The sequence below is a fragment of the Schistocerca americana genome, chromosome 4 (assembly GCF_021461395.2).
Source record: "Schistocerca americana isolate TAMUIC-IGC-003095 chromosome 4, iqSchAmer2.1, whole genome shotgun sequence".
NCBI classification, from domain to species: domain Eukaryota; kingdom Metazoa; phylum Arthropoda; class Insecta; order Orthoptera; family Acrididae; genus Schistocerca; species Schistocerca americana.
Genome location: NC_060122.1, coordinates 724,090,857 through 724,114,160, shown reverse-complemented (window position 1 = coordinate 724,114,160; position 23,304 = coordinate 724,090,857). Strand labels below are relative to the sequence as shown.

General features: G+C 40.4%; 2 protein-coding genes across 5 annotated transcripts in view; one reads left to right on the top strand and one right to left on the bottom strand.

Moving 5' to 3' along the window:
- Positions 1 to 23,304, top strand: part of LOC124612733 (cell growth regulator with RING finger domain protein 1-like) — a 365,374-nt gene that overhangs the window by 335,233 nt on the left and 6,837 nt on the right. For 3 of the 4 annotated variants that reach the window (XM_047141105.1, XM_047141106.1, XM_047141109.1), the window contains 2 exons: positions 2,791 to 2,838; positions 22,016 to 22,187. In XM_047141105.1, the coding sequence (XP_046997061.1) occupies positions 2,791 to 2,838; positions 22,016 to 22,187 (220 nt within the window). The remainder of the gene's footprint in view (positions 1 to 2,790; positions 2,839 to 22,015; positions 22,188 to 23,304) is intronic. The other variant, XM_047141108.1, reaches the window with a different exon arrangement.
- LOC124612731 (tubulin epsilon and delta complex protein 1-like) overlaps positions 18,911 to 23,304 on the bottom strand; it is a 145,550-nt gene continuing 141,156 nt past the window's right edge. The window contains exon 7 of the transcript XR_006979567.1: positions 18,911 to 18,955. The gene's annotated coding sequence lies outside the window, so the exon portion shown is untranslated. The remainder of the gene's footprint in view (positions 18,956 to 23,304) is intronic.

Here is a 23,304-nt window from a genome sequence, read left to right as displayed (position 1 = left end):
TCGTCCATCATATACTCTTACTAACTCTAAGGCGGAAGAAGATCGTGGAGAATTTACTGAAACTAATCTACAAGGGATCCAACTGCAGGGCATGAATATGATAAGACATGCGTACGCAGATGATTAGCATTAATAAGTAATTTTAGAAAGAAATTAATCAGAATGATGCAAAAAAGGGGTTACGTGTTAATGAAGAATATCTGGGCATAAGTAAAAAATTTGAAGTGATACACCATTCGCTGTAGATGAAGTCACTTTAAGACATACGAACGCTTCAGGTACTTAAGGAGTCCTTTTAAACACCAGATATTAAAACAGCTAAAGAAATATCTGCCACAGCGAACAAAACTTTTTAGTTTTAGCAAAATTTTAAGGAAAAGAGCACTTGTATTTACAAATAAAAATGAAGAAAAACTATTAATATTTAAAAGTAAAATATCAATCACAATGTTTGGACTTGGGTACGATGAAAATATCATGAAATGGAAGGTTAGAGACGAAGGAAAAATCGAGCTGTACAAACGCTGTAATATCGTCGAAGTGCTAAAGATGGTTCAACTGGGCAGGCCGTATAGGAAGATAGCCTGACGGAAGATAGCCTGACGGAAGATAGCCTGACGGAAGATAGCCTGACGGAAGATAGCCTGACGGAAGATAGCCTGACGGAAGATAGCCTGACGGAAGATAGCCTGACGGAAGATAGCCTGACGGAAGATAGCCTGGCTACAATATCATTCTGCAGAACATTAGCTGGAAAGAAAGAAAGAAGGGGGAAGACAGAGAATCAGATGGCGAAATAACATCCGCCAGGACACAGCTAGAATGAACACCAAATGGACAAAAAGGGCACTCGACAGAAAGAAGTGAAAATTTGTGGTAAGGTCTTATGGGACCAAACTGCAGAGGTCATCGGTCCCTAAGTCTACACACTAGTTAACCTACCTAACTTACACTATGGACAAAAAACACACACACACACACACACACACACACACACACACACACACACACACACACACACACACACAAGCTCGAGGGAGGTCTTGAACGAAGTGGTAGAGGGTCGTACAAGAGGCGTATGGTCGATAAGGTCCTTGGCACTTGTAAAGGAAAACATAGCTCTAAGGCCACTCCATGAAAACTGAAAAAAATATGCATTTACATGGTAAATGTTTGAAAACTATTTTCCTCTAAAAGTTACTCAAATTAAACCATTTAAAACCATAGATTACGCAAGGAATAAAGATTTCTTGTAAGACAAAAAGGAAAATGTATATGTCGACCAATAATAGCTCCAATGCTGACGATATAGCTAAGTACAAGGAATACTGTAAAATATTAAAAAAGGTCATTCAGACATCTAAACAAATGCACTACGAGAAGAAGATAGCAATGTCAGGGAACAAAATAAAAACAATATGGGATACAGTGAAAGAAGAGACTGGTAGAACCAGAAAGGAACAGAATCAAATTGCACTAAGGGTAGATGACACATTAGTAACCGATGGGCATAATGTGGCAAATCTAGTTAACAAGTTACTGATAGAATGGGATTGTCAGGATCACTAAATAATGCCCTTGAATATCTGAAACTAGCCTTTACAAACAGCTTCAGGTACATGAATATGTCACTCACTTCACCAAAAGAAATAACTTCCATAATAAAATCTTTAAAAACAAACCATTCTAGTGGTTGCAATGAAATATCAACAAAGTTAATTAAGGCGTGTTCTTGTGAGTTTAGTGCAATTCTAAGTTACTTGTGTAACCAGTCAATTACAACTGGGACGTTTCCTGATTGACTAAAATATGCAGATGTTAAGCCTCTATTCAAGAAATGGGATAAAGAGATACCATCGAACTACAGACCTATTTCAATTTTGCCAGCATTCTCAAGAATTTTTGAAAAAGTAATGTACAGGCAGCTTCTCAACCATCTGACCGCAAATAACATATTATCAAGAACACAGTTTGGATTTCTGAAAGGTTCTGATATCGAGAAGGCTATTTACACCGACGGTGAAAATGTACTTAATTCATTAAATAACAAGTTACAAGCAGCAGGTATTTTCTGTGATTTGTCAAGGCATTCGATTGTGTGAACCACAACATCCTTTCAAATAAATTAGAATTCTATGGTGTCACAGGCAGTGCTGCAAAATGGTTCAAGTCATAACACGTAACAGGAAACAAAGGGTGTCAGTGCAAGGGACTAGTGAATTAAGTCATCAGTCATCATTAGAATGGGAAGAAATTACATGTGGTGTCCCACAAGGATCCATCTTAGGGCCATTGCTTTTTCTTGTGTACATTAATGACATCTCATCAGTTACACTGCCAGAAGAAGAGCTGTGTTTACCGGAAAAGGCCGCAAGTGAGAGCAGCCGCTGGCCTTATTGCATGTACAGCACCTTACTTACAATAACAAAACTAATAACTTGCGAACCCAGTTGCTAGTGAATGAATTTGTGTGTTCTGAATCAGTTGTCAGAAACAAAGTTTTTCTAAAGCGGTTTCTGCAGCATGTTAACCAACTAAATTTAGGTATAATTCTTATAAAAATATGGCTGTCTTTAGATCTAAAATTTGTAGAGTATGATAGCTATCATACTCTACAAATTTTAGACCTGAAGATGAACTAATTTGCCCGAAAATGGTCATACCAATAAACTGTAATCTTCGTTAATGAAGCAGTTAATAGAGCCTTGCCACACTTTGCATGCTAATTTATAATGTTTGATTATAAGGAAGCATCCTGTTCTGTCAATGAAACGCTTTCTTTTGTTCCAGGTATGAGCTTCACGAGTTCTGGCATCCAAACTGCAATAAATCTGCTAGGTTAGTAAGTACTACTTATAAAGCACAATCAAACGGTCAAGAGATAATACTAAGTTTAATATATCAACTTTGGATCTCCGAGTTTAATTCTGAAGGAAAATAGTGTGACTAAAACTAAATCAAGAGTAAAACAATTTACTTTTCATTTTACTACTATTATGTCCACAACTTTGCTTCTGCGGTTCTTTCTCGAAGTTCGAGGCATCAGTGTAAAAAAAATTACAAAAATTTACGATTCAGAATATTTGCCATCGCTGGCCACTACTTTCTCCCATATTTCGGGCGGCATTCAAATCCTGTGGCGGGAGAACTGGACGTCTTTTGAAGAGATCCATGGATCGATTGAATTTTACTTTTACTCTTATGAACGGAGGCGCTGGTCAGCCAGGCCGGATGTTACTGATGGAAAAAGGTGCTAGTCAGAGGGGGCAATGTGGGAAGGGAAGACTGGTTTTGCGACACAGGGTCGAGCACTGTCATGCTGAAACGTCACCTTTTCATGTCTATCGCTGTGTTTGGGCAATTTGTCTTCCAGTGCTCCGCTCACATGATCCACCTACTTTCGACAACTATCTCCTGTGATTGTTTCCATCGATTTCAACAGCTTCGAAAACCTTCTCTCTTCGAGATCAAAAGCACCGTCCTTGAAGCGTTGAAACAATTCTGGAGAGTAACTGTATGATGCAATCACAAATCGTCTGATATTTTGACGGCGTTGTATTAAATGCTTAAGCTTATTGTATGACACTTACGATCTACCACCTGCACCACCACGTGCTGCTACTTCCATCTACTGCAAAATGGCGAAAGCTAAGTTGTAAACCTAATGTTAATACTACTGGTCATCATCGATTTTCTGGCTATCGACTGGACTAGAACTCAGTCTCAGTGTTACGACCACTTAAATATGCTATCTACAGTGCATGTCCCGCGGAGAATTCGTACCTCATAAAATGTGTTACGTGATGTACACTGGCGAAGTAACCGATTAACACTGTAGACAAAAGGCGTACATGTACGTATCAAAGGAACCTTCCAGGCATTCATTCCAGCCAACAGCGAAACCACATGACTGCTAAATCTGCATGGTCAGACGGGGATTTTAACTGCTGTCCTCTCGAATGAGAATAGAGTTCTTTAAACCACTGCGTCACCTCGCTCGGTGTCCGTCTTCGGGGAACGGACGTTTCACAACATGGCATTTCGGTCGGTTCGCACAGGGGCACTTGTAGGACAGTGATATGTGAATGGAACCAGTAGTTAGCAGATCTTACTCCATACTGACCTCGCATCAGACCACACATTGTTACTTCACCACACTGTATTTAATGCCTTTTACTTATTTATGTGGCCTTAAGTGCTTCCATATCAAACAGCCATCATTGTAAGCATCGAGACGTTTTAAGGGATTTACGTGTTATATAATAATTCAATGCAAGCTGCTATGTAGGAATTAAAGAAACAACCTAATCAAAGTCCCATTGTCGAAAGCGTCATCATACACTAGTTTTGATGTGAACGTATACACTGAAGCAATAACACAAATATTCCCCACACCATTTTCTTTCGTAACAGTGCTGAATGCTGTAGAAGTCAGCCCTGAATGTCGTATTCGCCGTGAGAATGAGCAAGTAAGCAGTCATCCTCTGCAGGTAGCGTACTCACATGAGCCTGTGCCATTCAGCAGCTCTGAGGCCGTGTATCATTACCCTTGCGTCACTTTATTCCATTTACACTACTACCAATCAAACAATTCTTCAGTAATATTTCTTTGTTTACCTCAGACATACAGTATATCCTGTCTAGTATATACGATATATTCCCGCTTGAAAATCGAACTAAATTTCATGGCCGCTTGTGGAAAGATGCACTGCTACAGGCAACGCAAGGTGCTAGACATCTTGTCAGCATGGCTACAACGAACGTTGGAGGTTCATGTACTGTGTTGTATCCACGCTAGAGCCCAAACACAGTTTGTGGACCTGCCTGTGTCAGTGGACTGGCATGTTTCGCTACGGACTGGACTAGTCACACGTATGCCATAGTGACGCCTTCCTCTTTCCTTAAGTTTCTCTCTTCGCACGGAGTCCGCTGTTTATTGTGATTCAGCAAGTTAATTGTATTTAACTTTGTGGCCGGAAGCTCTTCATGTCACCACAATCTTCAGTTAACCTAATGCTGTGGACGGAAGTTGAAAGCGCCATCTGTCTGTGAATCGTGTAAACTTTGTTTTGTATGTTACCGTATCCTCGTCTCACTAGTTAGAGCGCTGCGCTTTACGCTATACGAGTATGTTGTCATTACATACGAGTAGATTGCCATTGCATCGCCTTCCAGTCCAGAAACCTCGCATTTTTCATCTACACTGAGCACGAGAAGGCCGTTGATGGCATGTTAAGTGACAGAATGTAATATTTTTGGAACAGTTCCACTTCAAACCGTCCTAGAATGACAACTGCTTCGAGTTTCAAGCAACTGGGAGTCACATCAGGTGGCTGCAGTTCGGCTACCTCCATTGTTGAGCAACATTACGAACAAACGCCAGATGTTATGGTCTTGAATACGGAATGTGATCTCGACTCCCATGTATTAAGGACTACCTGAGCAGCAGGTTCTCCCGCCGAATGCTGTGGCCGGAATAATGAAGATTCCTTATTCTCTGCCACCCGCCTTGACCATTCTCCCTTAATTCTGCGTTGACTGCGTTTAGATACGCTGGTCTTTTTTCTGCCGCATCCTATTTTATTTTTTAGAAGTAGCATTCCGATGAAGGCAAGACCTTAAGGACTTCTTACCCTGGATATTAGCTGCTGACGAAAGAACTGGTTTTTCTGCTTCCTGCGAGAGAATGGGTTCTGTTCCTATCTTCAACACTCACCTACCGAACTCGTTTTCTCTCACCTTATTTTACTATTGGCCACCCTATTGGTATTAATTAAGGTTTACGCCTTCTCACTTTTACCATGACGAATATCCCAGCTATAAGCCACTGTTCATTCCGTTACTGTCGTAGCTTTCATTGGGGTAGGGCGGTAGATGTGGGTCAGGTTTCATTCGCCGTAACTGAACCGTGATGGAGCTCTAATCTGCTCTCTAACCAGCATACCGGTTCGCTCCTTATACTTGTGCCTCTTTTTTAATAATTTATCATCTCTGGCATAAAAAAATTTAGTTTCAATGCCTCGATTATCCAGTCCTACATACCGTAACAATTGGTCAGATTTTCTGATACTTAATTCGCCAAGTAAGTTATTACGTACAGCTTTGTGAAGGGGATGGAAGTGCTGCGATGTTGTCACACGGCCCTCTCTAACACTGTATCCCACAATGAAGCAAGACACATCGAAAAAACTTATTTATTGATAATCACCATGCCACTATCCGTTTTTATAACATTATAGCATCAGGGATATCACACTAAACGGAGTATATGCAACAATCTGTGGAACGGCAGACGTCGGATAGATAATGGTAGAATTGTTGCTGTGTTATAATGTTGGGCCGCGATGAGACAAAGCTCTACGAGCCAGCATTCTCTGTTTCGGATATGACCCCGCCCCCCTCCCTCCCCCACAAATAAGAAATGAACATGATTTACAGGCAGAGTCAGCGATAAAAATTACGCTTTACATCAGCAAATATGCGATTTGGATTGTGGTTGACAACAATTTTTGGTCAAAACGGAATCAGATTGTTGTATTCTTCAATGTTTAAAGTTCTAAAAAGTCCAACTACATTCTTTCCATAGTACCATAAGTTTACACGAAGGAATAGAAGCTCCTGTAAACCGTAATAGGTTGTCTTATCCGTGGCTACATTAAGAAGACAAGAGTGACAGTGTTCTCTGCTGTGACCTCATTAGGTCTATCCACAAGTGACCAACAGAAGACCACAGGAAGAATCTGCTGTCCTTAAAGATGCTTTCTATTTATAGAAAAAAAGCTACAGAAAAGTTCAAATTAAAAGTCAAGATCCTTTTTCATCGAGAGCCTGTCAAAATTATTCAGCAGCATGAAAACAGTACACGTGTGGTCGGCCTGCGCACGCGACATCCGCTGACCATCGGGAGAAATATACAACCGCTTTGCTACTAATTATCAGCTTACTCAGGTTCTTGGACAGAACAGGAAACGAAATGATGGTCATAGAAACATCATGATGTACGTATGTATTAAACTGGGGACCTAGAAACGACAGAGAGGCTTCGTCCCGCCTTAGCCCTCAGTGGTTCACAACAGGACTCAGCAGTCCACCCACCCACCCCACCGCCGCCCCCACACCGAACCCAGGGTTATTGTGCGGTTCGGCCCCCAGTGGACCCCCCCGCCCGGGAACGTCTCATACCAGACAAGTGCAACACCAATGTTTGTGTGGTAGAATAATTACAGTGTATGTGGAAACGGTGTTTGTGCAGCAATCGCCAATGCAGTGTAACTGAGGCAGAAAAAGGCGAACGAGCCCGCATTCACCGCGTTAGATGGAAAACCGCCTTAAAAACCATCCACAGGATGGTCAGCACACCGGACCTCGACACTAATCCGCCGGGCGGTGCCGGGGACCGGCACGCCTTCCCTCTAGGGAAGCAGCGCGTTAGACTGGGCCGCTTTCGGGCGGCCTCAAACATCATGATACTTTTCTGTAAAGGAAGAACGTTGCATCAGATATGAACATCTGGCTGAAGTGCCGCGACGCTTGATAGGCGCCAACGGTACATAACGAAATACTGGAAATTATGGGTTACATGACACACAGTGCGGTAAATACAAAGTTCTCTGTTTTACAGAATTACGGCAGGTTCAAAGACAGACGTCGCTGGCAAGGAGCAGTTCACTCTTTGTGTACATTACTGCGACCCTAGGAAGATCGAAGTAAAAAACAAAAAAAATCAGGGTTTACACACTCCGCTTCAGGGCACAAACGTTGGCAACTACCATTCTTGACATCCTTCTAAGACTGTCTCTAGCAAATGGCTCTACGCACTATGGGACTTAACATCTGAGGTCATCAGTCCCCTAACTCCCACTAGCAATGGAGTTTCTATGCGCCCATTGCTGCAATAGTGCAGCTGATGCATCATGGCAAAACAACGGTGTGAACGAAATCCTTCTCACAGACCGGTCAAAGAGCTGTTACATCAACTGCAGTTACTATTGTTTGGATCTTGCACAACAGGAAGTTTCAAAAAGCTGTGGTGCATTGTACATTGCCTTAGTAACAGTGAAATAAGTCTCACATATAATTCTTGAATTCACAAAAACGAAAAAACGTGTAGGCATATGTGCTGCCATCTGGTGTCGAGTCCAAATCCTGAAGTTCACTGTTTGATACCAGTGTATCAGATTCGATGAGCTGTAAGCGTGAAATCTTTCAAACATTGCAGCGAAAATTATGACTGGGTCCAGAAAACAGTGAACGAAGTACTGAATGCCCTGAGCTCAATTAGAGACGTAAGATAGTCAGTTATGCGGGTACACTACGCGAAGCAGCTCGAAAAATTTTAGACTACTTTCTGCATAACATTCGTTATTGAAGTGTTTGACGTCTGCAAAAAAACTGGCTGATCTCTGCAGAATCCAAACTTTAATACAGCCAGAGTGAAACGGTCTATATATCTTCTAAAACTGTCTCCTGCGAAGCTAATGATTACGGAAGCGTTTGATCTTCTACTAGAGAAAGCCAAAGCTTATTCTAAGGACCTAAATCTAAAGGACCCAAATTTATCAAGGGCACGAAACATGACAGCGAGATTGAAACATATACAGAAATTTCGTCTGTTCACGAAGAATTGTCTCGTGGACACGAAGATTTAAGAAAGATCTGTTTGAAATGCTTGATCTATTTCTTGGTTACACTGATCGTAGGTTCAACCATGAAGATATAAAGCGACAGGCCATCTGGAAGTGATACTTGTTACGTCCTGCAAAACAATTCCTTACTGCGAATACTTTAAACTCGACAGACTTCATGCACAGCTCGAAATGCTGCGATCCATTACGACTGGTGTACAACCATATAAAGTAGCCTCCATTGGAAGACAACTTACTGCTGCACGTGGTGGAGTTAAAGCACTATTTCAGGAAGTTATTCTCCTGATCATTGTAATTGATAGTTCCAGGATCGTAGGCATCCTCTGAGCCTTCGACTACTTAAAACTTGCCTCAGATCATAAATGACACAGTCGAGACTAACCCAGATACTCCTCCTTAGTGTTCATCAAGACAGGGATGACAAGATTAATCTTATGATTGCAATTAAAGAATTTATTTCCAGAAATCTGGAAAAGAAAGCTTCAGTAGAACTCCAACGACACGGACGATTCGGGATCGGACCAAATGCGGATTATTCAAATATCTCGATAGTTGGATAAATCATGAAAGCCGATCATTTATTAGAAAAAAGCTAAATTTTTGTTTACATACTACTGTAATATTAATTTAAAGACTAAAAAACAATGTTGTTACATTTTTGTACAGTACTGTGCTTAAATACATTGTCAGTTCTTGGACGTATCGGTCATTCTGTTTTTTTGCCTTCAACTGTTTTCGTGCAGCAGCCAAGTCTCGCTGCCACTCGACGGTGAGCAGCTGTGTATGTTCACTTAGGCTGCCGCTCCATCCGTGATCGCGCGGTGCCAATGCACGCAAACGCCTCTCCATTTGACGTTCCCACAACTGGTTCGGTTACAATGTCATCTTCCTGGCCATCAGTTTTTTTGAGTGATCTCATCATTACAGATAATTTGGAATCCAGGGTCTGAAGAATCACAAGCAAGCCACTCGCCTATATTAGAACGTCCAGGAATTTTCAAAAGGATGGTATGTCCTTCTTCTGTTTTTACGCTTCTTCTTTTAATCTTCGTCCTTTTGCGCCTTGTCTTTGGTTGAAATGCCTTTCAATTTATTCCAAGCTTTTTTTAATGTTGTTGTCTCCGCCAGATTGAATGCTTTCCGCCACTCTGAAAGCGCAGTCTTTAAATTCAGTTTCTGGTGATGAGCCACAATGCCTTCTTCATTTCCATCTTGCAAAAGCCTTCCAGAACAGTTATCTTCTATAATGCTGCTTCGTAGTTTCGATAACAGATTGACCTATTGGCTGCTACAAACTAGTTACGTTCGGCGACAGGAGTTAATTGAAATGTCCATTTTCAGGTTTAAGTATTGTATCGTACCATTCGCAAGACAAAGTAGCAGTCATCCAGGCCTTTGGTTGATTCTGGAAAATGATTTTTTCGTATCAACAGAAAGAAAATGTGGTTTCCCGTAGAGTCAGCACATTGCAGCATGATAACACGGTCTTCACTTACCTTAAGGCCAGGAGCACTAGTTTCTTTTAGAAGCTTCAAATAAGGCCTATCTCATCTGCGTTGTATAAAAATTCAGGGTCATAAAATTCTGCTTCAATTTCGAATTTTTCAATACAATTTTTGCTGTTTAGGGGCTGCTGATAGTTTTTCACCACGTAAATCCAGCTCACGAAACCGTGCCTTGCCTTGAAATTCCGTAGCCAGCCATTGCTCGCTTTAAATGAAGACACTAGATTTTCTTAGCTAACATTTTTGGCTTTTCGCAAACAGTCGGCCCTTTAAGAGGGTTTCCCAATGCTCTCTAATGCAAACAAAGTTTTAATACGGCCTCTTCAGGCTCCTTGTTTTATGTCTTTCCCGATGAACTCCCATTTTTATTGTGTCTGAAATTGTTTTTCCATGTTAAACGTCTCAGCTAACTGCTTACGACTCACACCTTTGTCTAAAGGTTCAAGGACTTTTATTTTGTTTGCAAACGATAACACAACGCGTCTCCTTCTAGAAGACATAGGCCGCACAGTAAATTAGAACACACGCACAAACAAAACTAAAGACTTAGTCAACGATGCGAAAAAGACTAAGATGACGGTGAAGAAGGAACGACGGGACTATTGGCTGCCGAAACACTATGACGTAATGATGGTCGAGAATAAGTTGATCTATCCTGTTAAAGGAGGTACGGGTGCTATTTAATTTTACGTCGCGGACGCGGAGAGTTATTTGACATACGCAATAAGGCCCATCTGGCTACTGGTCATGGAGGGCGAGACAGGATGTTGGAAGAACTTTCATCCAAGTGTAAGAACGTTACCCATCATGATACTGAGCTGTACATTTACCTTTGTGAGCCTTGCCAGAAAAAGCAAAAAGGTGTTAAAGGTGTTTGCGGTCAAGCCAGTGGTTTTTTCGGAATTCATTTCCCGTTTTCAGGTGGATCTCAGCGATTTTCAGTCCATGCTGATAGTTTATAATGGTCTATAAAAAGGTTATAATGGTCTACCAAGAGCATCTCACTAAGTTTGTAGCTCTCAGGGCTCTGAAATCAGAGAGCTGAAGAAGTAGCCTGCAACTTCATCGATACATTTGTTGCTTGGTGCTCCAACGGTTGTACAGTCGGACAAAGGCAGAGAATTTGCAAACAGTGTGGTAAGCAGCCTAAAGCGGTATTGGCCCACATTGCTCGTCCATGGTAAGCCGCGCCACTCACAAAGTCAGGGGAGCGTCGAAAGAGTAACTCAGGACATTAAAAATATGCTGTGTGCTTGAATGCAAGATGAAAAAACTATCTGCTTGCGTAATGGACTGCGGTTCGTCCAACTTAACGAAAAACAGAGCTTTTCATTCTGGGATTCAGAGGTCACCGTATGAAGCTCTGTTCGTCGGCTGCAAAGGTAGAGTAGGTATCTCGATGTTGTCCCTGCCTGACGATCTTTTACAAGACGCAGGGACTGAGGAAGAGCTGGAAAAAATAGCGTACAAACAACACAACACCAGAAAGGAAGACGAAATGAATGAATGCAAGGGGCGTAGATCCCTGCAGCAGACAAAGACGAGAATGCAATCCATGATGGAGAAAACCAAAACAGTGATGAGGCCATGGGTATCGAAGAGCCTTCCATTTCTGTCGTTACCGAAAAATGCTTGTTTTTCTGATGTATGTTGCGTCTGCTTAAAAGAAACCTGCAGTGCTGGCAAATGTCAAGTGTGGCCGAAGCGTTCATGCCATTGGTGGACATTCTCCTAAAAACGATGACGGCGACGAAATTGTGCAATGTTTGCTTCAATGTAGAGGAAACTATCCACAATAAAACGGAATCGAAATTGAACCTTGAGATTCAATAGGAAAAATAAAAATATCCTGCTGCGCCTTTGGCTGCCACTGTAAGAGTTCTGATTCCCGACGTCGACGAAGGACAGTCAGTTGGCAGTTGTTATGAAGGTGACAGAAGACGACTTTTACCGACGTGGAACTGCAGAATGAATTTTGAAGCAGCTCTGTGCAAAATCAGACACCACTACCTTATGTACAAAGAATTTAATGAGGATTGAAGACGTTCCTGACCACTTCTCCGATCTGCAGCTGCTTGTCACTCCACAGGAAGTGACCAAGGATTCGTCGGGTCTACGTGCAACACGAAATGCCTAAATATGAGGTGCCTTTGTGTCAAAAAGAAAATTAAGTGCAATGCAAAAATGTCACTCTAGCCTTCCCGGCTGCAACAAGTAGGTCATGCCGGTTCTGATTTGTGTTTTACCGGTAAAAGTGTTCTGTTCGCATTCTTCTTTAAATCGTGAAACAAGATGGAACTGCCATTCTTTCAGTTTCAAATGCGTATTAATTAATAAAGGCTTCTCATCTCTTGCCTTTTAAAACTTCGCGTAAATGATACTGGTCATTATATATAGTACAGGAAAAGTATGTAAAATTTTCACTAAAAACTTATATTTCATATGAAACTTCCTGGCAGATTAAAACTGTGTGCCCGACCGAGATAGTTCGCCTAAAACCATCACGCATTATATAGAATACCAGGATGTCATGCAATGCCCGCTAACATACACGTTAAGGTCACGTCACAGGCTGATGTAGACTAAACTGAATGAGGGGCACCACGAACACAAGTATCGTGTACTGATTTTTTTTCCTTTTAATACATTCGTTGCGGATTGATTAGAGCGATAAAGAAATTCACAGTGTGCTGTTTACTGCAATAGCTTTCTAACAATACTACCAACATATAGGACAAATTTCTTTTTCCTCAAAGCGATCCAAATAATTGGTGATTCGGGTACTTGGGTTCGTTTAATTGAGTTCTACTGTACAGTCGGAAATTTTTTTGGAATCTAAAAATAAAAGCCTTTATGATTTTCACAGAACTTACGGTTTTCCTTTTTCCATTAAGATGCAATGCAGTGTTTGTAAAATGTTGTTATTGAGAGGTTCATCGATGGTCGAATGTTATTTCGGTGTACAGTAAATCTGAAACACTCCCAGTAAGCTATCTAAGAGAAAATTAGAACTAATGTCTTCCCATTAGTGAAGTCTCTTTCAAAATTAATGGCACTAAACTTAAACCAGTATTTACTCCCCACACTATCGTCACACATATTTGCTTAACGGTCTTGCTGAAAGATGTCTAATTCACATTACAAGAAATTGGTAATTATATTTCCTTGCGTCCCCTATCCGCTAAAAAAAAGTATGGTTGTTGATACGCCACTGCTTTTCTCTCCTGCAGATCAGACATTTCTTGTTCTACTTCCAGGAATGCAACAGATCTCAGCACGACTTAAGCATACACACATCGCTGCACAAACATACACTCGACGGACTGACTGTAATTGGCGAAACAACGAAATTTGTTCACGAAAGCCCCCTCGCCTTCACTGAACGTACAGGGTATTTCACTCCAAAGACGCCCCACAAACATACATTTCCTTACATTACACTTAAAGACTTCGAATATTGTTTCACAGCGACACACGCCATATGATGACGTGGAGCGCAGTATTGCCCTGTCAAACGTCTCAAATTGCTCGGTGCAATTTCAGCGGAATTGCTATACATGTTTGTGGGGCCTCTCTCGAGTGGGACACCCTGTACTTAATTTGCTCATATCACGTTCTGCCACTTCGATGGATGGATCCTTTGATATTCATTTGGAATTACTCCATTGTGTCGACGGATATAACCCAGTCATGGTTGAAATGTTATTCAGTTCACTTATTGTTGAGAATGATTCAGAGAAAGCTCCGTGAAATTTCTCTCAAACTGAGAGCGTCTGCTAATATTCAGAGCAGCCCTAGGTTGCAGTATGTGTAGCAAACATGCTCTCCAGGACTGTAGATGGCTGCATAGCGGAGGATGCGCACAGCAAACTCGAGGATCATTTATGTCGGGCACATATTGGGTTAGTATCAGTAGAGTCTGGGCCTGAGAAAGTAATCTTAACATTTGCCAGGTTGCAAAGTACTTGGTTGAAAATAAATGTGATCTTCGGACTGAATGAGTTACGGTACACTTCAATGTTTCTCACAAGGGAACCTCCCCATCGCACCCCCCTCAGATTTAATTATAAGTTGGCACAGTGGATAGGCCTTGAAAAACTGAACACAAATCAATCGAGAAAACAGGAAGAAGTTGTATGGAACTATGAAAAAATAAGCAAAATAAACAAACTGAGTTGTCTATGCGCAAGATAGGCAACATCTAGGACAATCTGAGTTCACGAGCGCCGTGGTCCCGTGGTTAGCGTGAGCAGCTGTGGAATGAAAGGTCAACGGTTCAAGTCTGCCCTCGAGTTAAAATTTTAATTTCTTATTTTCGCAAAGTTATGATCTGTCCGTTCGTTCATTGAAATCTCTGTTCACTGTAATAAGTTTAGTGTCTGTGTTTTGCGACCGCACCGCAAAACCGTGCGATTAGTAGACGAAAGGACGTGCGTCTCCAATGGGAACCGAAAACATTTGATCGCAAGGTCATAGGTCAACCGATTCCTCCACAGGAAAACACGTCTGATATATTCTATACGACACTGGTGAAGGCATGTGCGTCACATGACAGGAATATGTTGTCGACTCACCTAACTTGTACACTTCGCAAATGGGTAGAAAGATTCTTCTACCTTGCCCGATTTAGGTTTTCTTGTGGATGTGATAATCATTCCCAAAAAAGTGATGAAAACATAAGAGTTTGTCACATAAACTGAAAATAAAATATTAAACTTTTCACTGGAGGCAGGACTTGAACCAAGGACCTCTCGTTCCGCAGCTGCTCACGCTAACCACGGAACCACTGCACTCCTGGGATCGCGCTATCCTTGATGTTGCCTGTCTTGAGTATGGACTACTCAAATAGTATATTTTACTTATTTTTTCATAGTTCCACACACTTTCCTGTTTTCTCGATTGATCTGTGTTCAGTTTTTCAAGGCCTATCCACTGTGCCAACTTATAACTAAATCTGAGGGGGGTGCGGTGGGGAGGTTCCCTTGTCAAAATGTCACATATTCCCCAACCACATTAGCGTGGGGCAGTAATAGTCAGGGCACTTGTTAGACGCCCAAAATCCACAAAAAATGCTGACCTTAACACCTTATATTCTTTCAGTACATGTGTTAGACTTTTATCGACTTTCACTCCAGCCACAGTCAGCAAGAAGTATCCTGTTCAGATACTGCCAAGCAGCAAATTGATGTTTTTACTGTTGACCCGCCGTCATTTGAACAGGTACCATTTTCCGTGTATTTAGGACCACCTTATGCTGCAGGGTTCGCTGAAGTGATGACTCTTCATTTGGATGGAAAGCTGTTGCATTACATTGTGATGCTCACCTTAGATATCAAATGGCTCTGAGCACTATGGGACTTAACATCTGAGGTCATCAGTCCCCTAGAACTTAGAACTACTTAAACCTAACTAATCTAAGGACATCACACACATCCATGCCCGAGACAGGATTCGAACCTGCGACCGTAGCAGTCGCGCGGTTCCAGACTGAAGCGCCTAGAACCGCTCGGCCACTCCGGCCGGCTCACCTTAGATATCAATGGTGTGTGTAGCTCAGTAGTTCCCACGAAGCTTTTGTGATGCAATTACTCCGCTCACGATAAACTATCAAAACAGACATACAATTCAGCCTTGACCGTTTCGGAAATACCGCCTCCTTCGGACTGATACCTGATAATCATCCCTACTTACTGAAACTCTGATCGACCATTTCATTTACCCATGATAGTGACGTGGGGAACTATTCAGGCTTGGGGTTGCGAGGTGCCAGGTGACCGATATTAGCCGGACATATCCGCCCCAGCTTGTTACGATAATTAGACCTCTTAACGATGAAGTAGAGAATGTACAGCTAAGGCCCGTTCCAAGGTAAGGCATAAGCCATTAGGACTTAATGCGAACGACGAAAGGGTGATCTTTCATAAACGCAATTAACTGTAAACTGTTAGTCACAGGGATGATGTTGTTGTTGTATAATTTAAGGTTAACTTGTCAAGAGTGTCTTGAAATGGTTTCCAAAACAAAAAATATTGATAAAGTGGGTTCAAATGAGAAGCACGTGCTTAACTAAGAGTTTTAATTCTTTATAAGTCTAATTAAAATAACTAAATTTTATAAATATCTTCCATTTTTCCGTCCTAGAAGAACAGATAGCTGTTTATTTTGTTTCATGGAGAACTTTCTGTCTATTTTGACGTAAGATTGTCTTACGAAGAAGACTGAGCAATTAGCAAGCCTGAGAACTGACGCGTTATTTTGCTCCAGTATTTGAATGAAATGACAGAATTTGTAAAAATTAAGTTAGAAAATGAATTTTGTTTCCTTCTCACTGGACAATAGAGCAACGGGCTGTACAAAGAATGCAATGATTTCAAAACAAACTTCAGTTTTTACTATTTACGAGCAGTAGTAATTTAATACCACCATCAATTCTGTTGTGCCTGTATCTGCCAAATCTGAGAGCAGCAGATTCTCAGTTCGGAGACACAATGGACATCTCTCCCGGAAACTGTTCTTGCTAAAAATGACTGCAAGTCACTGTTTAATGATCCGCAGATAATCTCGGTGACGCCGATTGCTTATAGCAGTATTGAATCAATGGCTGCACGCGAACTGCATTCGGCACATTGCGTCTCTTTATCATTATCAGTTGAGCTCACGGTTCAAGCTAGTTTTTCTGAAACAAATATTACAAAAATCATAAATCATGTACCACTTAATAATTGCAGGGAGTACATTCCCTTTCAAACGAAACATAACTATAACCAGTTTTTAACACATTAAATTATAAATCAAAGCAATTTTACTACAGAGACAGACAGACAGACATACATAAAATGCGTCCTTGATGGAGAAGAGGGTACAGTTTGCTGAGAGGAGCTTTGCTGCTTGCTTTCGTTTTATTATAAACATTTGAAAATTCGTTCCAGCCATAGGCTGATTTCTGTGATATCGTTGATATGAATTCATAGTCATACATGTTTTATTACATTTTTCATAGACAACAAAAACATTTTCTTTAGAAAAGAGCTCACATTCACGCAAGAAAATCGTTTTGAAATATCTGTAATTTTTTAAAAGAGATGACATTCTCAAAGTAATACTTCAGCACTCAATTGCTATCATTGTCAGATTATAATACTGTTTACTGATTGTTGTTTCTAGTTGAAGCACGTTTAAGGTTGATCTCGTAAACAAATGACTGTAGTTTATTATTAGTAAACGATTGAAATATCAGAATGAATCTATTTCTGTTGAAAATATGTAGTCCGGATTTTTGGGCTAATGTTGGACTAAATATGACGCTGAGTCCGGCTTTTCTGTTTTTGGAGCTGGCAACCCTAATGCAGGCAGCATTTCAGTCGAACCGTCTTGAGCTGGCAGCTGCACACGCAACACGTAGGAATACGTCATGATGTGACACCTCATACGAACACTGCTTGAAGAACAGCTGAGGGCGGCGTCGGCGTTCGCAGCCTCCCTGGACCGGCACGGCGCGGCGGCCGGCAGCTCTTGCATAACGGCTGCAGTGGGTCACAGCTAGTGAAAGCGGCCCAGCGCTCGCACGTGGTCTCCAGCCGGCTTCGCGCCGCCGCCGCCGAACATTGCCTTTCCAGTCGAGACAGGGCGCAGGACATAAATGGATCGCATTCAGCGCTTTATACACGATCCAGTCACATTAATGCGACAATCGCGTATATTTGGCGTCAATGTTCAATAACCACTCATACTTGGCAGGTGGCAGCATTAGCAATGGGGGTGGGAGGGGGAGGGGGGGGTTATTTGAACCGTCTCGCAGGGACGTGGATAACAGTGCAGTCGTTGTCGTAATGCGGAAACTGAGCGATTTATCTGACGTCCAAAAGATAAGATGATCATTGGCTTTCGGGCCAAGGGTGTAAGCATTCCCACAACGTCTAAGTCCACCACGTGCCGCAGTGTTTAAAGTATACCATGCATGGCAAAATGGTGCCGTCCAAAACCAGCACCGAGCCAACTGTGGCGACCACGGGCCATACAAGACAGGGCTGGACGAAGGCTGTGAAGATGTATGCAGGTGAATAGACGTGAAACTGTTGATCAACTGACAACCCTGATGCACCAAGGGGCTACCAACAGTGTGTTCTCAACAGCCGTTCAACAAATGTTGCCCTTCCAGAACCTCACTGACACTCTTCTTGCACGTTGCAGTGGTCCGCATTGTAAAAGGTGGATCTTCAGGCTTTTCACAGGGGCTCACATTAATGTGACTGCACAGAATATATATGATGTATCATAAGTAAATGGCATCTGTCAAAAGTGGCAGTGACAGCAGTATGCATTTCACAAACATAGAGAATAATCAATCAGTGATCTACAATCATTACTTGCCAATGATAAACTCATCTTGAGGTTTCAATATAACTGTTTAAGGTGGGTCACTCACTACAACCTATTTTCACAATAACTATTTCTGAAAAATTAAAAGATGCATGCTGAGAGGGAGAAGATACAAGTCCAGCTCACACCTTAAAAAGATATTGCAATGTTAGGTGGATATTCGGGAAATATTTCTTACAGTGATTTAGTATGAATGAGTAAATGGCTTCACATTTAAGTGAAGCTTATAGTTGTGGATGGTAACACAATTGCATGTGTCAAGCTGGGCAGGTAAGTGCAGTCTTTTCACTAAAATTTGAAGGCACTGAAGTTTATTTCATTTCAAACAGGCCACTTACAAAATCAAATATCATCTCTCTCTCTCTCTCTCTCTCTCTCTCTCTCTCTCTCTCTCTCACACACACACACACACACACACACACACACACACACACACACACACACACACACACGGTGTCCCAGAAATGTTGGTATGAACTTTGAAAGATTGTAGAGGGTGTATTGAGAAAAAAACAAAGGATAAGAACCTCTCTCTGGAAATGTCATAACTACGGCAACAGACATCACATTCATAGGAGCAAGGCCTGTCGATGTAGGTTCATACAATTTTAGGCTTAAGCAACTGAAATCAGCAAATTAATAAAAATACATCCTGCTCAGCTCCCACGCATATAACAGCTTCCATTTGAGGTTAACATGACAACACAAGCATGTTGATCATATTATGGATTAATTTTTCGTTCCATAGATCTGCACTGAGGAGATCCTCATGGATATGGAGCATGTCAATTTCTTTCTTTCTTTCTTTTTTTTTTTTAAGCTGAATTAACAATACTAATAGTATGAGTATATACAATACATCATTTCTTTCTGTTAAAAAATTCATCAATGGAGTAGGAGTTGGCCACTAATCTTTCAGGCTCCTTTTAAAAAGATCTTCATTTGTAACATAAATTTTTTATGTTTGCTGGCAAATTATTGAAGATTAGTGTTCCTGAGTTGTGGACCCTGTTTTGAACTAAAGTAAGTGCTTTTAAGTCCTTGTGCATATCATTTTTGTTCCTGGTGTTATATGTATGAACTGAGCTGTTTGTTGGAAAAAGGGATACCGGTATATTATTTAGGACAAATTTCATTAAGAAGTAAACAGTATACCCAGTTCTTTGAAGAGGTTTCTACAAGACGTCCGTGAATTTACTCCACAAATAATACGTATTACTTGCTTTTGGACTCTGAAAACTTGTTTGACTTGAAGAGTTACCCCAAAATATTATACCATATGACATTATGGAACGAAAGTAGGCAAAGCATGCAAGCTTTTTCGTTTCTATGTCGCCTATGTCAGCTAACACTCGTACTGCAAATACAGATTTGCAGGTGTAAGTGTAAATAGCCTTCTTGATATCAGAACCCTTCAGAAATCCAAACTGTGTTCTTGATGATATGTTATTTGTGGTCAGATGGTTGAGAAGCTGCCTGTACATTCTTTTTTCTAAAATTTTTGAGAATGCTGGCAAAAGTGAAATTGGTCTGTAGTTCGATGGCGTCTCTTTATTCCCTTTCTTGAATAGAGGCTTAACATCTGCATATTTTAGTCAATCAGGAAATGTCCCAGTTATAATTGACTGGTTACACAATTAACTTAGAATTGCACTATGCTCACAAGAACATGCCTTAATTAACTTTCTTGATATTTCATCGCAACCGCTAGAATGCTTTGTTTTTAAAGATTTTATTATGGAAGTTATTTCTTTTGGTGAAGTGAGTGACATATTCATGTACCTGAAGCTGTTTGTAAAGGCTAGTTTCAGATATTCAAGGGCATTATTTACTGATCCTGACAATCCCATTCTATCAGTAACTTGTTAACTAGATTTGCCACACTATGCCCATCGGTTACTAATGTGTCATCTACCCTTAGTGCAATTTGCTCCTGTTCCTTTCTGGTTCTACCAGTCTCTTCTTTCACTGTATCCCATATTGTTTTTATTTTGTTCCATGACATTGCTGTCTTCTTCTCGTAGTGCATTTGTTTAGATGTCTGAATTACTTTTTTAAATATTTTACAGTATTCCTTGTATTTAGCTAAATCATCAGTATTGGAGCTATTCTTGGTCGACAGATACATTTTCCTTTTTGTCTTACAGGTAATCTTTATTCCTTGTGTAATCCATGGTTCTATTATAGACTTCTGTTTAATTTGAGTAATTTTTAGAGGAAAACAGTTTTCAAACATGGTACTGACATTGTTCATGAATGTGTTATATTTTTCATTCATGTCATGAGCACTACAAACATCTTTCCAGTTCATATCTTTGAGCAGTTTTCTAAAACACTAAATTTTTGTTTGATTGACTACCCCCCCTGTACTCAGATTTAGCAGTATTGATAATCTGCATAGAATTTACATCTAAAACAAGGAGCTGCATGTCATGATCTGATAGTCCATTTATTACAGGTTTTATGATATGATTTTGTTCCTTTGATTTGTCTATAAAAATGTTATCAATCGCTGTCCGTGAGGATTTAGTGATCCTAGTTGGAAAGTTGACAGTGTGAGTTAGATTGAAAGACAACATTACTAACTGCAGTAAATGTTTACTGGAAGATTGCATTAGAAAATCTGTATTAAAGTCACCAGCATTCAAAATTTCTTTGTTTCTTCCTGTTAAATAACCCAAAAGAGCTTCTAGATGATTTATGAATAGATTATAATTTCCTGCAGGTGCTCGGTAAATAGTTACTATTATATAGAATCTGTTATGGAACTCTACTTCTGTTGCACATGTTTCTAGATGCTGCTCTAAACAGAATTTATTAATGTCAATGTTCTTGAATTTATGGCAGTTTTCAATAAATGTGGCAATTCGTCCTCCATCCATATCTACTCTGCAGAAGTAGGAAGCTAGCTTAAATCCTGAAATGTCTAACATATCTATACCAGTGTTCACTTGATGTTCAGAGAGGCAGATTATGTCAATTTGGTTAGATGAATTCATTTCATCTATACAAATGAGTACTTCATCAACTTTATTTCCGAGTCCCAGAATGATCTGGTGTAATAAAGATAACTGATACTGCATACTAATGGGATTATAACTGCTTTGGCGAAGATGAACTGGCAGTTTCTGATTACTTTCTATTAAACATTGTTTAAATGGAGGCTGTATGCTAAAATCTGAGTCCTGTCCATCTGTTTTCAGAGAGAGAGGGGGGGAGAGAGAGAGAGAGAGAGAGAGAGAGAGAGAGAGAGAGAGAGAGAGAGAGAGAGTTTATAAACTTATACCGTAGATAACACATTGTTATGGCAGTATTTACATGAAAATCCCATAACATAAAAAAATATTCATTGAATGATAAGATTATAAAACTACAATGATCTTGAGCATAAAGTTTGTACAGGAAGATAGATCTGAAAAACATCACTTGTTTTAGTAGCACTTACTTTTTGTTACATTGTTAAATCTTATGGTCTGTCTGTTGCAGATTTGCAGTGTGTGATATCAAGTCAAGTTCCTTACACACTACAGGCCTTCTGGGGAGTTTCTATCAGAGAGCTGCACCTTTTCCTATGGAGACCTTGGAGTGTACTGCAAAAGGAAGTTGAACAAGGAAACTTACTGCAGGGTTTCTATCAACAGAAGGGAGTAGTTGTACAGTATCCTTTCATTATTATATTTGTGTTCATTACTCTGTCACTAAACAAGGTCTGAGAGAAAGTAAGCCTAATAGTATCTTAAAATGAAACAAAAACAGCAGCCAAGAAATTTTATACGAAGTAGTTTGTAACAATTATTATCTTTTATTTAACACTTCTGCCTTAGCCTATGGCATCAAGTGCTTTATAAAATTGTGTGGTAGAAGTTTATGAAATAATTTCCACTGCTTCAGTCACTCTTTACTAATATTTAATTAGCACGACACATCTTGGCAGCATGTTGCCATCGCAGGTGCGTTCCATTTACATGTACATTACATTTTTTCGAAGTGCAAATAAGTCTATTTGGTGTGTGTGCCAATGAGATTACGTGCTGAAACACAATCATTTTTGTTGGGAATTTAGTTGTCTGGCACACAGCACACGGTGACAACACATCACAGCATAACACTTTCACATGCGAATATAAACAGCTGTCTAAATGCATTGTGCTAGTTACTTAACAGTGAAAAGTCACTGAATCATTAGAAATTATTCCATGTAGTTGCAGTCCTCAAAACATTACATACAAAATGGATGAATTTAAGCTTAAATATGGTGGAAGCTTGGTTGTGCTTCAGTGAATGATGCACACTGTGCTGGGATAGAATAAACATTACACAATCATAAATCAAATAAACTCCCACAGTTTTCTGTGGTAAGTGAAATCCAATTAATATACTAAGAGGGGAGGAGTAATAATAATTGAATCTCCTTACATGTACATATCTTGTTTGACAAATGCTGGACATCATCTGCTGTGCTTGAAGGCAGAAATTGACAACTTGAGCAATAAAGTAAAAACTATCTGGAAATTTGTAAAGAAGGAAACAGGGAAAAATGCAGTTTGTAGTGAAAATATCCAAATCAAAAGTGAGGGTAATCTTGTTAGCGATCCAAAAACAGTTGCAGACACATTCAACAACAATTTTTTAACAGTAACAGAAAAAATAGGCTTACAAGGGTCCATGAAGCAAGCCATCAATCTTTTGAAAGAGTTATTAACTCCCTGAAAAGTAAAAAGTCTGCTGGAATTGACAACATTTCTAACAAATTATTAAAATACTGCTCCAGCCAT